At 44.2% G+C, this 16,839-nt stretch overlaps 1 protein-coding gene across 3 annotated transcripts in view; it reads right to left on the minus strand.

Annotated features, from left to right (window-relative positions):
- Nucleotides 1–16,839, minus strand: part of syde2 (synapse defective 1, Rho GTPase, homolog 2 (C. elegans)) — a 65,487-nt gene that overhangs the window by 30,507 nt on the left and 18,141 nt on the right. For 2 of the 3 annotated variants that reach the window (XM_021604584.3, XM_021604586.3), the window contains exon 3: nt 163–1,361. In XM_021604584.3, the coding sequence (XP_021460259.3) occupies nt 163–1,361 (1,199 nt within the window). The remainder of the gene's footprint in view (nt 1–162; nt 1,362–16,839) is intronic. The other variant, XM_090236174.1, reaches the window with a different exon arrangement.

Raw genomic sequence — 16,839 nt, forward strand, 5'->3', positions numbered from 1 at the left:
ATGGTTTTCTGCAACATACAGCTAGTACTGTATAACTACAATAACTACATTTTTGAAGAATATGACATTTCATCAAATTCACACAAGTCTACCACCATAGAGATGAATCCGCTAAATCTGCCAAACAAACATTAAACATGAACTCTCATGAGCTGAACTCACCTGGCAGCCTCTCTTCTCAATTTCCGTGATGCACTTTTCGATGAGCAGGGGCACCATGAGTCCTGAGTTCTCTCTCTCCACAACCCTCCAGGCCTCCACCCCAAACATCTGTCGCTCCCGTTCCCCATCGTAGCCTCCGTCCAGGGAGTTCTGCCACTGCTCCATCAGGTTCAGCTTCACGTAGATCAGGCCTCGTGGCTCCAGCTTCACGGCCAGCTGATGACTCCTGGTCACCCTGAAGAGAGCCGGTAGCACCACAGTGCCATGACAGCACACCCGGTTCTTCTTGGGTGTGGGGTCCCAGCTGAACACCACTAGCTTCAGGTGCTGGGCGTTCTCCAGCTCGATGTTGAAGGTGTGGTCCATGTCTAGGAAGGTGGTCCGGCAGGTGAGCAGGGCAGTGCGCGCCTTGTTGACCGAGTCCACCTGGATGGCGCAGTAGACGTCCCGGGAGTCGACACGTGGCGGCTTGAGGTCCTCGGCGCCGTAGAAGTGCAGGCTCATCAGGCCTGAGATGTACTGGGTGCACTTGGGCTGTTCTGTGAAGGCGTAGTGACGGAACGCGTCAATGTCTAGTTCTGTGCCGTGCAGCTTGGAGCTGCCACCTCCTCCTGTTACTCCTCCAGCTCCTGTTCTCTCTCCTCCTCCAGTGGCTGGGTCTTTCTCTTTCTCCTTCCCCTTGCCTCCCTTGCCCTCTGAGGACCTGTGCTTCCCAGACTTGGCCACCAGTTCTGGGGAGTCCCCGTCACTGAGGTAGCCCCCCTTGCTAGCCGACATGGAGGTCCCGCTGCTCTTCTTCTTGCTGTAACTTTGCTGTGTCGACACACTGCTGTCCAAGTGATATCTCGAGATCACATTATGGCTGGCGGCCGCCCCCTGCCCGCCCCCTGGGGACAACCTGGGAGGAGCTGAGCCTGGTTCTGACCCACTATTGGTTTTGGGACACTGGGTCCTTGTCTCTGATTGGCTGCTCACGCTGGCTCCGTTACCGCTGGTGTTGTTGTTGTTGCTAGGGATCCCTTTGACGCTGAGCTTGCGGCTGAGTTCCGGAAGCTTCTTCATCTTCATGGAGAGTTTCCTGACGGTGCGCGGGGACTTGATCTTGTCCGGGAATGACCAGTTGAGGGAGCTTCCCTTCTTAGCAGGGTTGGGGCTGGAGGGAGGCGAGAAGCCGGGGGTGGCCAGGTCAGGGCCTTCTGCTGCAGTGAGAACAACAAGGACAGACAGAGAGAGAGAGAAAGAGAGAGAGAGAGAGAGACCATGTTGAAACTCACAGAGGTCACCAGAGAAAATACACGAAGATAGACACAACACTCAACATTTAGATACTAAAGAAGGGCACTGGGAAGATTTGTTGAAGGCTAGACAAATCTAAATTTAGTTATGTATATGTCATAGTTTTTAGACAGCTGACAGTTAGACAGGGGTTGACATGAGACTAATATGGGACTAAATTCAATTGGTTTACACCATCAGCAACAGCTTGCATTGAAGACCAGACCGTAACAAACTTCACCATTGAAAAAATAGGTCAGTTGTTAACTAAGAATGAACTCCTGTGATGTGGTTAACTAAATGAAATGCTAGGTAAATTCTAGATTACGGTAGATCTTATTAGCATAGGTGTGAGCGAGCCAGGTCTCTGAAGCAAATTGTTACACAAAGAGGAATTAGACACTTCTGCTTCAGGGCTCAGGGCTAACGTTACTGAAGGGAGAACCCATTACTAACACATCCATTCAATGGTATGCATCTACAAGTTGCCTAAATTACACTCAGGAATGTTAGAGCCTGGAGAGAAGCTCCTAACCAGTAGTCTTATGTCTAGAGTGAGAGTCGAAAGCCTCTGAACCAGTAGCCTGGGGCCAGAGTGAGAGTCTAGTCGAAAGAAAGCCTATGAAGTGGGACTGAATTTGGGAGCTCCTTCTCAGAATCTTTCCCCCAAGGCACTGTCCTTCAGTGGCTCTGCCTGCTTCCATGATCAATCCATCCATCCAGCCATACTCTGTTTCTACAACAACAACCCACCCCTCTTGCGACAAACTATTCTATTAGTTTGTTTCAGTAGAAGTTTGTCAGGTTAACCAAATCCATCTGGCCTGCCCCAGCAGCGAGCCAGCACCAGGAGCGGTGGACAGAGAGGACATGGACAGGACAGCCCTCACCCTCCAGCCTCAGGCCAGCTACAGTTTAGATAACTGAAGTGTCCCGCTGGTCCCCCGATGGGATTCTTGAGCCCGTTTCAAACAGAGAAGAGCACTTTTCCCTTTCCTAATAGGATTTCCTCTTTTGCTAACCTTTCCCTTTTTCTATCCTCTCCCCTTTTCACACATCACAGGGAAATACCACCAGCTTCAAGGGACAGAATGTCCAAAACATGTACAGTGCCTTGCGAAAGTATTTGGCCCCCTTGAACTTTGCGACCTTTTGCCACATTTCAGGCTTCAAACATAAAGATATAAAACTGTATTTTTTTGTGAAGAATCAACAACAAGTGGGACACAATCATGAAGTGGAACGACATTTATTGGATATTTCAAACTTTTTTAACAAAGCAAAAACTGAAAAATTGGGCGTGCAAAATTATTCAGCCCCCTTAAGTTAATACTTTGTAGCGCCACCTTTTGCTGCGATTACAGCTGTAAGTCGCTTGGGGTATGTCTCTATCAGTTTTGCACATCGAGAGACTGAAATTTTTTCCCATTCCTCCTTGCAAAACAGCTCGAGCTCAGTGAGGTTGGATGGAGAGCATTTGTGAACAGCAGTTTTCAGTTCTTTCCACAGATTCTCGATTGGATTCAGGTCTGGACTTTGACTTGGCTATTCTAACACCTGGATATGTTTATTTTTGAACCATTCCATTGTAGATTTTGCTTTATGTTTTGGATCATTGTCTTGTTGGAAGACAAATCTCCGTCCCAGTCTCAGGTCTTTTGCAGACTCCATCAGGTTTTCTTCCAGAATGGTCCTGTATTTGGCTCCATCCATCTTCCCATCAATTTTAACCATCTTCCCTGTCCCTGCTGAAGAAAAGCAGGCCCAAACCATGATGCTGCCACCACCATGTTTGACAGTGGGGATGGTGTGTTCAGCTGTGTTGCTTTTACGCCAAACATAACGTTTTGCATTGTTGCCAAAAAGTTACATTTTGGTTTCATCTGACCAGAGCACCTTCTTCCACATGTTTGGTGTGTCTCCCAGGTGGCTTGTGGCAAACTTTAAACAACACTTTTTATGGATATCTTTAAGAAATGGCTTTCTTCTTGCCACTCTTCCATAAAGGCCAGATTTGTGCAATATACGACTGATTGTTGTCCAATGGACAGAGTCTCCCACCTCAGCTGTAGATCTCTGCAGTTCATCCAGAGTGATCATGGGCCTCTTGGCTGCATCTCTGATCAGTCTTCTCCTTGTATGAGCTGAAAGTTTAGAGGGACGGCCAGGTCTTGGTAGATTTGCAGTGGTCTGATACTCCTTCCATTTCAATATTATCGCTTGCACAGTGCTCCTTGGGATGTTTAAAGCTTGGGAAATCTTTTTGTATCCAAATCCGGCTTTAAACTTCTTCACAACAGTATCTCGGACCTGCCTGGTGTGTTCCTTGTTCTTCATGATGCTCTCTGCGCTTTTAACGGACCTCTGAGACTATCACAGTGCAGGTGCATTTATACGGAGACTTGATTACACACAGGTGGATTGTATTTATCATCATTAGTCATTTAGGTCAACATTGGATCATTCAGAGATCCTCACTGAACTTCTGGAGAGAGTTTGCTGCACTGAAAGTAAAGGGGCTGAATAATTTTGCACACCCAATTTTTCAGTTTTTGAGTTGTTAAAAAAGTTTGAAATATCCAATAAATGTCGTTCCACTTCATGATTGTGTCCCACTTGTTGTTGATTCTTCACAAAAAAGTACAGTTTTATATCTTTATGTTTGAAGCCTGAAATGTGGCAAAAGGTCGCAAAGTTCAAGGGGGCCGAATACTTTCGCAAGGCACTGTAACATGGCTGAGGTAACTCATTTATATATTGTACAGAACCAGTCTGCATCACCACCATTTTAAGAGAACTTTATGATTTGGTGCACTGCAGTACTAGTAGTATCTACATTCATGGCCTTCCAAGACAATAAGTCAGTAACTAGTACAACAAAAACTTGATTTAATTTCTTCAACATTCAACAACTTTTTGAGCACAATTCTGTCACAGTTGAATATTTCAACAATAAGGCCAGAGAAGGTGTGGTATATGGCCAATATACCATGGCTAAGGGCTGTTCTTATGTACGACATAACGCTGAGTATATTGGCCACATATCACAAACCCCAGAGGAGCCTTATTGCTATTATAAACTGGTTACCAATGTAATTAGATCAGTAAAACTAAAACTTTTGTTATACCCGTGGTTTTCGGTCTGATATACCATGACTTTCAGCCAATCAGAATTCAGGGAAAAAACCACACAGTTGAATATAAGACATTAAATAACTCCAAAACACACTACAATGTGCTTATTCTCTCTTTACAGTTATCACTTGCGTATCATTTTCAGTTTTCTGTTTTCAAACAGTGATTATGTTGGCTATTCATTGTGAAGAGAGCAAAGGAGAGGGAAAGGGGGAGAAGGAGAGGAAAAGAGAGGAAAGAGAAAGTAGAAGAAAGAGAGATAGAGGGAAAGAGAGTTAAAGAGTGAGAGGAAGAGAAAAAGAAAGCAAAGAGAAAGAGAGAGAGAGCACAGAAGAGGGTAGCATGACCTGCCAACATCCCCTGCTCTATTTTCAGAGGGGCCTGCTGTGCTATTCTGGAGAGAGGGGTAAGAGGAAGGCAGGGAGGGGGTAGAGGAGGTGTCGGAGGGTGTAGCAAGGGGGTAAGAGGGAGGCAGGGGGGGGTAGAGGAGGTGTTGGAGGGTGTAGCGAAGGGGTAAGATGGAGGCAGCAGTAGGGCAGAGTGGGTTGAGTGGGGCAGAGAGAAGAGAAGTGGGGCAGAGAGAAGATGAGAGGGGGGAGAAGGGGGTATGGGGGGGACAAAGGCACTCCTTGTACTGCGAATCAGAGGCCTGGCCAGTGAAAGGGGGTGTTATCTGACATTCCATAATAAACCATGTTTAGCCTCCATTCTCTTTCCTTTAGGCTGCTGAATATAAATCCCTGTTAGCTAGTGGTTCCTGACAATAACAAATACCAGCACACAGAGGGGGAAAGGGGGAGAGAGCCGGACCAAAGGTGCAAAATACCTCTGGAAGAAGTGCCAAACAACATCTACGGTGGGTCCCAGATACTGAGGTTTAGGTTTGGCCAAACTCACATGCCTTCAGAAGGAACTGAAACCACTGGAACCCATTTTTGACCAATCAACTTTCAAAATCTCCTATAATAAAGGTAAATTACTTGTAAAGCAAATGTATGTCCGTTTTCAGATGAGTACATGATGTGGAAATGTATTTGGCAATCATCCTAAATCTAATGGTATGAACAGAACCCTCATCCACAACAACAGCCAACTGTGTTAAATCTGGTGGATATAACATTTACCAAGTAGAATAACATTACCAATGACTACTGTGCTGTTCTCCATAGTTCCCTCACTATTCTGTAGCCATTTACCCTGTGGCAACATCGACAGCAACGTCAGAGAGAAAGAGAGGGACAGACACTCGACACCCTCTACCTGAGGATCAGGGGAACTGTTTGATACTTAACCCACGGGGGATGTTCATAGGGTCAAAGGGCAAAGGGTAGCATTCCGCACGTTGGAACCGGAGCTGGGTGACCAGTGTCGCCCCCATACACCCCCCTCTCCCTTATGACCCCCAAGGCCCACCCCGGGCAGACTGTCACTGACACCCCTCTAACAAAGAAAAGGAATTTATGGCCCTTGATTGCCTTTAAAAAAATTCTGGGCCCAGACAGGTGCTAAGCGAGAGAGTAAATGTATGTGTATGTGTGTGGAAGGAGTGTGTGTATGTGTGTGTGTGTGTGTGTGTGTGTGTGTGTATATGTGTGGGCATAAAGAGAGACTGTGTGTGTATGTGTGGGGCAATGCAGACAGCACATTGTTGGTGTTGCAGCCCTGTTCCACCCCTTTATGTTAATGTATTAATACATGCAAATACACCCAGTGAATTTATGCAAATGCTGCCCATATTACTTTATTTTAACACAAAATATATATAAAAAAATACCTGATAGCATTAGAAAATGTAAATATGAGTGCATTCTAAGAAGAAAAAGTGATATTTGACATTATATTGAATAACTGAATTCCCAACAAAATTCCTGAACATTTATTATCTATCCATGCCAGTAAAATGTTGAATATGCTATAATTCTGTCAATATCTGATGGATTTCATTTTTTAGTTTTTTATTTAACCTTTATTTAACTAGGCAAGTCAGTTAAGAACAAATTCTTATTTGCAATGACGGCCTAGGAACAGTGGGTTAACTATCTTGTTCAGGGACAGAACGACAGTATCTTCATATATTGTCCAACTGTTGCATTTATTACAATTGTTTTTAAAACATTTTAACAATTTTGATGACTGTTGCTACATGGATACCATTTCTATGTCTCTGTATCCAGTTTGAAAGAAGTTAGAGGTAGTTTTACGAGCCAATGCTAACTGCGCTAGTGCTAGCCCGCAATTGCGCTAACGCTAGTTAGCAACTTCCTTCAAACTGCACGCAGAGACATAAAAATGGTATCCACGGATTAATCTGACTCTGGGGAAGTAGATAATGGCTTTCATTGCCAAAATCCCAAAATATCCATTTAACTTTGCAATCATTGTTTTTTTGGGGGCATACATTTTAAAGTGAAAAACTGCCCTCTCCCTTGCAAACTCACACACTCATTACAGACACAAACAGAGAAGGAAAGAGAGTTCTCTAGTGCACTGTTCTCTGGCACCCTATTCTCTAGTGCACTGCTTTTGACCAGGGCCAATAGGACTCTGATCAAAGTAGTGCACTGTATAGGGAATAGGCTGCAATTTGGGACACAGACAGAGACACTGTATTGGTGGCTCTCCTCTCCTTGGGGCCTAAATCATTCAGTGCTGGAATCCTTTCAGAGGCCACAGCAGCCACGGGAGGTGTTTCATTACAATGGTGACCAAATATAGTATACGTCCCCTATTCCCTACAGTGCACTACTGCACTACTTTTGACCAGTACCCTATGGCCTTTATAGTGTACTAAATAGGAAACAGGGTGCCATTTGGGATGCACCCATAGTCAGGCATGGCAGGCCCTATACTTTCTATACTCCCAATAGCACAACAACATGGCTACCTGCCAACGCAGTCTGTCTTGCTCTCTATGTAGACTAAGGCTACTGCCACAGGCATTCCAACTCAGCCCAGAGATCCTCTGTATCTCCAACAACAGTGTGTTGTTGTGTGTGTGTGTGTGTGTGTGTGTGTGTGTGTGTGTGTGTCTGTGTGTGTATTTTCACTCTTGTGATCCCCAGAGTCAAAATTAATGAAGTGATCCTTCATTTACTGCAGCGCTTCACTTTCGCAGGCTAATCCGATCCAAACAACCATAAAAATAGCTCTGACCACATTTGACCCCAACGGCCCAACTTCCAGATTTCCTGTCCAGGCGCTATGGGAACACACACCTGCCTCTACATGCTCTCTATAGTCCATCCGTCATTATCCTCCATACAAACACAGCATTCAGCCAGACAAAGGAGCAGTCAATGACAGCCCTATGAGGAGTCTAGGGTGTATCCGGTTAGGAAAAAGAACCAACCAACCAGCCGGACAGACAGACAGACAGAGATAGAAGGTCTAGTGTTGGACTGGGTCATTCTAATCTAACGTGCATAAATTAATTATTATTCAACAGACACTCTTATTATTCAAAGCCAGTAACAAAGTGTTATCCATTTTTAGCCACTTGTAATAAAGTAGCCCTCTGTGCTAGCGGGTTTGGCTCGTAGTGAAGAGGGGATTGAGACTTTATAAAGGAGAAGAGAAGAGGAGGAGGGTGATAGGATGTAGGCATCACAAAAACCTGAAAAAGGAGTAGGACACTATAGTTCCCCTCTCCATTCTACTATCCCCTTTTATTCTAATCTAGGGCCTTCTTTTACAGGCTGCATGTAGACAATATGGCATTACTGAAAGCAGTGACCATACTACCCCCATGTCTGTTCCTCCCTGTAGTCTGTGGAAAGCAGATTGAGTGACAGGTCTCAATTACTCCCTGTGGGGAGAGGGGTGAAACAATTCCATGACCAGTCAGTCAGTCAGTTAGTCACTCACGACTAGAAGGCCAAATCACACAGCACAGCAGACATTTGTCCATTAAACTTAAGTTCTCAACCTTACCTCCCCTCCCAATAACCCCACCAACCAGCTAATAGTACACCCTGCTTAACTGTGTTGTCTTAAGGGTCAAAAATGACCCCCCACTATGTTTAACAGCAGAGAAAAACCTCTAAATGATATTTTTTCAGCTTGAAATTGGATTACTTTTCCTAGAGTGACCCCAACATTAGAAAAAGTGAAACATCGCCTTTGTTCATATTTCCATGAAAGCTGTACAAAGATTGTCTTAGGGTCATTTTTGACCCAGCAGTTATAAAATAATTTACACACCACAAAAACCACAAAGACACACACACACACACACACACACACACACACACACACACACACACACACACAATGAGAGATTGAGATTATACGTGCTACTGATGAACACAGACAAAACTACAACTTTTTTGTGCATGTGCAGCATCTCCCCTCCTCGACCCCACACATGACTCAAGTTCACAGACAAAATTAACAACATTTCAGACAAAATAAACATTTCTTGAAAGCATTGTTTACTAATGGGGAATGTAGTCAGAGGCTATAAAGGTGCTGGAGATGACAGTCCCCCCAGTTCTCTCTAAGCTGAAGCCATGATTCTCAGTGCACAACAGGTCGTAGCTCAGATTTTTTCAGATGTCCAGGGGGAACAAGAGAACAAAGATTTAGAAGAGGAGGAGGTATCTGAAGAAGAAGATGGGGGAAGAATACAACCCAGAGCACAATGCATCATCTTCAGATGAAGAAGAAATCCCCCAAGCTGAAAGAGAGACATTTTTGTCAAAGAACAGCAAAATAACATGGTCCTTGTCACCATATGACAACCAGGGCAGGATGGCAGCACAAAAAGTCATAAGGATGACCCCATGACCCACAAGACATGCAGTTGCCCATGCCTAGGACATCACCTCAACATTCTACATGTTCATCACACCAGTCATAGAAAAAAATAACCCTGGAGATGACAAACTTGGAGGGTTTCCGTAAATATGGAGACAATCTTAGCGGGTGTGTATAGGTCCCGAGGCGAGGCTACATGTAGTCTCTGAGATGCAGGGAGTGGAAGGTCGATTTTCTGTGCCACAATGCCACTGAAAGTCTTTCACACTTCACACATGCTACGATTTGACAAGAGAGGTCTGGGAGAAGTGGGTGGAGCCGTACCTCTACGACCCTGAAGTAACAGTGTTGAGCAACTAGTTCCATTCAGAGGTACATTTTTATTTTCATATCTGTAATGTAAGTGATTGTCACTGTTCATTTTATTATGTATTGCTGTAATATCAGTGATTTATGTGATTGTTTTCTGTGACACTGATACTATTTACTGATAGTAATCTCTTTTGTCAAAAGGTCGCTGTCCTTTCCGGCAGTATATGCCCAGCAAGCCAGCAAAGTATGGCATTAAGATATGGGTGGTCTGTGATGCACAATCCAGCTACGCTTGGAAGATGCAAGTCTACACAGGGAAGCCGACCAGTGGAGGCCCGGTGAAGAACCAGATGGACTAAGGGAGCACAATGTCACATGTGACAATTTCTTCACCTCTTTTGAACTCAGCCAGCACCTCCTGAAGAGGAAGATCACCATGGTTGGCACAGTTAGAAAGAACAAGCCTGAGCTCCCCCCCTGCACTCCTTGCAACAAGAGGGAGAGAGGCCTTCTCATCAAAGTTTGCCTTCACCCCCACCACCACTCTAGTTTCTTACCTTCCAAAGAGGAACAAGAATGTGGTCCTCCTGAGCACACTGCACAAAACGGCTGAGATCAGTGATCGTGAGGACAGGAAGCCAGCCATCATCCTGGACTACAACCACAGGCGTGGACAACGTGAGGCGTGGACAACGTTGACAATGTGATTGGGACTTACAGCTGCAGGAGGATGACTGCCCGCTGGCCCCTGGTCATCTTCCATAACATCATTGATGTGTCCTCATACAATGCCTTTGTGATATGGAACAAGATCGACCCTACCTGGTTGCCTGATAAGCGGAACAAGAGGAGGGGGTTCCTGGAGCAGCTGGGAAAGGCACTTGTAACCCCACACATTTAAAGAAGTGAGCGCCTCCCCGCACAGCAGCCTCTGCAGCGCTTGTGAAAGCTGTTCAGGGGGCTGAATCTTGTCCTGATCCACCTGAGGCTGCAGCTGAGGCAGGCAAGAGGGGGAGATGCCAATTCTGCCCCCCAAAGAAGGACTGTAAAACAAATACTATGTGCTGCACATGTGAGAAATACATCTGAAAAGTCCATGTACACACACTTGCACACTGTCCTACATGTGCTAATTAGAATTGACTGATTTATGTTCTTCACGTTTTTGTTTTGTATCTATTATCTTATTTTATTCGTATTTATTGTTGATGTTTATACACCTTGTGGGTGGGGGCAATGGCTCAAAAAATGGGAGACAACTAGTATTTTGTAGTTGAATTCCTCATTGTACAGTATATAAGAATATATCACTATGTTGCCAAAAAAGTTCAAGACTGTTATTGCTTCCCTTCAATAAAATGCATTCAAAACTACTTTCTGCACATTTCTGATACTTTCTTAGGCTATACTTTCTTAGGCTATACAAGTGCTATCTCTTGCTAAAACCAATATGTTTACACCTATACAGTATCTTTAGCAAAAATAATAATAAACCTCTACTTAAGTAAAGAAAACAATTATGACAGGTGTGTTGTAATAAAAATGAGTGGTGTCCACTGATTAAATGCAGTCTTTCAGCATTGTGAAGAGGGAAAACCCAGATATTCACAAAGTTTGTGATGAATGGCAGGTTGTTTCTTCATGCAAAATAGATTTGGGGTTTAAAATTAAATTAAGCTGCTTTATTTTAGGGGTTTAGTGAAGGCGGGGCATTTTTGACCCTTAGGTCAAGGGGAGTATACAGAATGTTAAGAATACACAAGGGTTAAGTCAGGGACATGTCTGATACATTGTCCTCCTGCAAACCCAAAACACGGCCTGTCACCCTGCCACTTCCTGCCGTGACAGCGTCTCATTTAGACGTAGCACTCAGCTCCTGTTACATCCCAAAGGATTATGGGAGTATTTTTACCACATTACAGAGACCTGGACACATACATCATCACATCATCATCATCATCATCATCATTATTATTATTATAGGGCTCACCACCGTTCACAACCACTGTGACTGACGGATAAATAGGTAACATCACCTCTCACTGGGTGCCTAGCTGGCACACACACAACGTAGTAACACACACACACACACTTTCTCTTTGAGGACACGTAATGCGGTAGGTTCTTTTTTGTTGAGACACGGGTTGAAGTGTGGAGTGGCGTCGGCTAACCCACAGGAGCCGACCGCAAAGTCAACAACGAGCAGGGAGTTCCGGAGTGGAACACTGGAACACAAAACACTCACTGAACACTCCCCACCCTGCACAACACAGAACACAGCAAGCAGCACATCTACCAGATAACTAGGCGACCTACACTATCACAAGGACTCCACATTCCACACAACACAACAACATACTGACTAATTTATGACACAAGTTCCTGTAAATGCCTTTCTGTCTCAGTCACAGATCAATCACACATAATTCACACACAGTTCACAGAATAAGAACAGATTGATAAACCAACATAATAATCATTCAACTTCTCTCTACACAGAGGAGTCTTTCTACGTGCTTTCCCCTTTCATCGTTTAACCATGAAAGACTGGGAAATATCTGGAATTTCACACTGTACCATATCAAATGACAAGAGCAGAAAATAGCTTAGTTTTAATTGGTTATAATCAGTGTCTGTGGCTATTCCAGCATTCATGTGCTGGAACACTGAGACCCCACTCAGGCCCTGGCCTAAGGCTAATCCTGATCCTGCATGTAAAGTCTTTCATGACTGAGACTTTGGCCACTCAGCATGTGATGTCACTGTGAGCCGGGGCTTTGTTGTTACCCATTGGCCGAGCTCTAGCTGTTGGCCGCTACCTGTCAATCACGCTTGTGTTATGTCACTCACTCTCACAAAAAAGGTTCAGAGAGAGAATGTCCCCTCAGAACACATTGTTTTGGAGGGAATGTCCCCAAGACAAGACTGGAGATGTAGGATGAAGGAGGTTCCAAAACATTTGCTGTTGTTCACTCAGACAAATGTAAAAAGTGTTTTAATACTTTTAAAACTTCTAACCAACTAGTATTACCAATAGATATCTGGTAGTTTGCTCTTTTCACTAATACATTTAGTCAAAGTGAAGTGAGCAACACCAGTACACATGTTAGGCTTATTATGACTTTCATAAAGAACTTCTGTTGCTATGGCTGCTGCCAATTATGCGGAAGGGATAAGTATATCCTTGCTATTCAGCTTCGCTTTGTGTTCAACAACCAGAAAGCTCTTTTGCGTGCCATAGAAGACAGTAGTTAAAAGTCATAATTATGGGTTCACTTCAAGATTTGTCAAAATGTCCAAACAACCGTGTTGCCACATCAGAGCAGTCAAAAGAAGAAGTCAAAAAATTTAAAATACAACGTACTAAGAGAGTTGTGTAGGGGCTGTCATCACAATATAGGGGGTACACCCTCTCTGCCCAGAGTGGGTGAAACGCACTTTGGTGATGAAATTTTAAATCCTTATGTGAAGACAAATATAATTTTTTATGTTCTGAATCGTTCAGTGGGGTTTTTCAATCTTCGAAAAAGAACAGAAATGTCAAATTAAACGTATACTAAAATATGAAAATACTACATGTCATGTCTCTAAATCGATATCCCTCTTACCTCTATATTGTTTTATGCCCTGAGGATTCGAGAAGAAAGATGAGCCTGTCAGGTAGCCATGTAGATTTAATTATTGTACAGAATCCAGCCTTACTGACGCAAAGCAATTCTCCTGATTTTTTTTACCACTTTTGTCTCTTTCCTCCATTGATTTAGTCACCTTAATTCTGGCCCATGCTACAAGGGTAAAAACTTCACAACAGTTTGGACAGATTATGATAGAGATAAGAAGTTGGTCACAATATGCATTTTTGATTGGACACCCTACATAATAGCTAAAATCGTGCTGCGCAGTCTCAACACTGAAACACACACACACACACACCAGGCCTCAAATTTCCCAGCAATGAAGCCTAAAATAATTCATGTCTTGTGGCCAAAGTGGCTGTTGTGCCCTTGGGCTGAATATAATAATTCCTTTCCTTTCTCCCGGCTGCCAATCGCCATGCTCCGAAGCACCTCTCACTCACATGGGTCTCTCAAACATCTAAATTCTTATTAGCCAATGCCCGTCACATGATCGGGTCCTTCTCACAGGCATCCCCACTCAGAAGTAGGTTACAAGTGAAGACACACCGGGGATGCAAAGGTGCGCATCCTTCTTATCCAAATCCGAGGCGCATATTGAAGATGTTATTGTCCACATTTACTTTTCGTCAGCCAACAAGAAGAATAACGAACAGCAAAAGCACTAGTCTATGTCAATGTACAAACATTGACATATTCTATTGGTCAGCTTGTCCTTCTGTGCGAGAAAAAAATATTCTAAACATACTCTGGGACAGTTCTGGGACGCGATAGATCCCAAATTAATACAACCCCTGCACATAAAAGAAACAATTTTAAAAGCAATGAGGCTGATGCAACAGATCAGAAGGTTTAAGCTTAAAATGTTGATAAACTATTTCAACAGGACATCGACCGAAGCACACAGCCAAGACAACGCAGGAGCGGCTTCGGGACAAAACTCAAAAACTAGCATGGGTTGGTAATATGACTAGGATTGTGCCTTTGGCTGCTGGACAATGAAAGAAAGTTGACAACATGAAAGAAATACTGGTTTCAATGACATATGAGGAAGTGTTTATAAAATAATCCCCTTAACATTCCTATGGTCGGAACATGGTAAGACATGCCTCATAAAATGGAGGAAAAAAACGGGACAGCAACAAATTCTAAAAGCCTGTTTTTGCTTCATCATTATGGGGCATTGTGTGTAGATTGATGAGGAATCATTTTATAATCTATTTTAGAATAAGGCTGTAACATAACAAAATGTGGAAAAAATCAAGGGGTCTAAATACTTTCCGAATGCACTGTATGTCGACAGAATCAAGCCTTTATTAAAAATTATCCTAGATTATATTTGACAAACATAACTGGTGTTTAGCCTATATACACTGCTCAAAAAAATAAAGGGAACACTTAAACAACACAATGTAACTCCAAGTCAATCACACTTCTTTGAAATCAAACTGCCCACTTAGGAAGAAACACTGATTGACAATAAATTTCACATGCTGTTGTGCAAATGGAATAGACAACAGTTGGAAAATATAGGCAATTAGCAAGACACCCCCAATAAAGGAGTGGTTCTGCAGGTGGTGAGCACGGACCACTTCTCAGTTCCTATGCTTCCTGGCTGATGTTTTGGTCACTTTTGAATGCTGGCGGTGCTTTCACTCTAGTGGTAGCATGAGACGGAGTCTACAACCCACACAAGTGGCTCAGGTAGTGCAGCTCATCCAGGATGACACATCAATGTGAGCTGTGGCAAGAAGGTTTGCTGTGTCTGTCAGCGTAGTGTCCAGAGCATGGAGGCGCTACCAGGAGACAGGCCAGTACATCAGGAGACGTGGAGGAGGCCATAGGAGGGCAACAACCCAGCAGCAGGACCGCTACCTCCGCCTTTGTGCAAGGAGGAGCAGGAGGAGCACTGCCAGAGCCCTGCAAAATGACCTCCAGCAGGCCACAAATGTGCATGTGTCTGCTCAAACGGTCAGAAACAGACTCCATGGTGGTATGAGGACCCGACGTCCACAGGTGAGGGTTGTGCTTACAGCCCAACACCGTGCAGGACGTTTGGCATTTGCCAGAGAACACCAAGATTGGCAAATTCGCCACTGGCGCCCTGTGCTCTTCACAGATGAAAGCAGGTTCACACTGAGCATATGTGACAGACGTGACAGAGTCTGGAGACGCCGTTGAGAACGTTCTGCTGTCTGCAACATCCTCCAGCATGACCGGTTTGGCGGTGGGTCAGTCATGATGTGGGGTGGCATTTCTTTGGGGGGCCGCACAGCCCTCCATGTGCTCGCCAGAGGTAGCCTGACTGCCATTAGGTACCGAGATGAGATCCTCAGACCCCTTGTGAGACCATATGCTGGTGCGGTTGGCCCTGGGTTCCTCCTAATGCAAGACAATGCTAGACCTCATGTGGCTGGAGCGTGTCAGCAGTTCCTGCAAGAGGAAGGCATTGATGCTATGGACTAGCCCGCCCGTTCCCCAGACCTGAATCCAATTGAGCACATCTGGGACATCAGGTCTCGCTCCATCCACCAACGCCACGTTGCACCACAGAATGTCCAGGAGTTGGCGGATGCTTTAGTCCAGGTCTGGGAGGAGATCCCTCAGGAGACCATCTGCCACCTCATCAGGAGCATGCCCAGGTGTTGTAGGGAGGTCATATAGGCACGTGGAGGCCACACACACACTACTGAGCCTCATTTTGACTTGTTTTAAGGACATTACATCAAAGTTGGATCAGCCTGTAGTGTGGTTTTCCACTTTAATTTTGAGTGTGACTCCAAATCCAGACCTCCATGGGTTGATAAATTTGATTTCCATTGATAATTTTTGTGTGATTTTGTTGTCAGCACATTCAACTATGTAAAGAAAAAAGTATTTAATAAGAATATTTCATTCATTCAGATCTAGGATGTGTTATTTTAGTGTTCCCTTTATTTTTTTGGAGCAGTGTATATACAGTACATGTAATTTAAAGTCTCATTAAAGTGTGGCTACATTTTCTGGCGCCTCCCTCATGTCAGCATCGGTCTGGTGCTGACATGAGGGGGGCACACTTTAGATGTACTGTAGGCTAATTATTTATGTACATTTACATAGATGTGTTTTTTTTTAAAGAATGGCTACTGTTTTTCTGTTTTCAAAGCATTTTAATTGGCTATTTTGGTTAATGGCCTTGGTGCCCTGGCAGATGGCCTTGGTGCCCTAGCAGTTGGCCTTGGTGCCCTAGCAGATGGCCTTGGTGCCCTAGCAGATGGCCTTGGTACCCTGGTAGATTGGGAACCTCTTAAGGCCAAATGGCCTTACCACTAAAATCACAAAATTCCAGGCCTGCCACCCACCCACACACACCCAGTGTATTTTGAATGCTTTCAGACATTGCAATTAATCGCAATAAATAAACAAATTGTGCACTGAAATTACAAAAAGTAAACTTCAGTAAATTGGTTAACTCGGACAGCCCTAGTCTACAGCGTTGCTTAATCCCGGGAATGAGCTTCAATCACAAATAAAAAATTATTTATTCCCTTCAGGAATGCCAACTAATTCCACCTGGTTAACTAAT

Source organism: Oncorhynchus mykiss, chromosome 5 (assembly GCF_057628025.1).
Source record: "Oncorhynchus mykiss isolate SJ-2025 chromosome 5, ASM5762802v1, whole genome shotgun sequence".
NCBI lineage: Eukaryota > Metazoa > Chordata > Actinopteri > Salmoniformes > Salmonidae > Oncorhynchus > Oncorhynchus mykiss.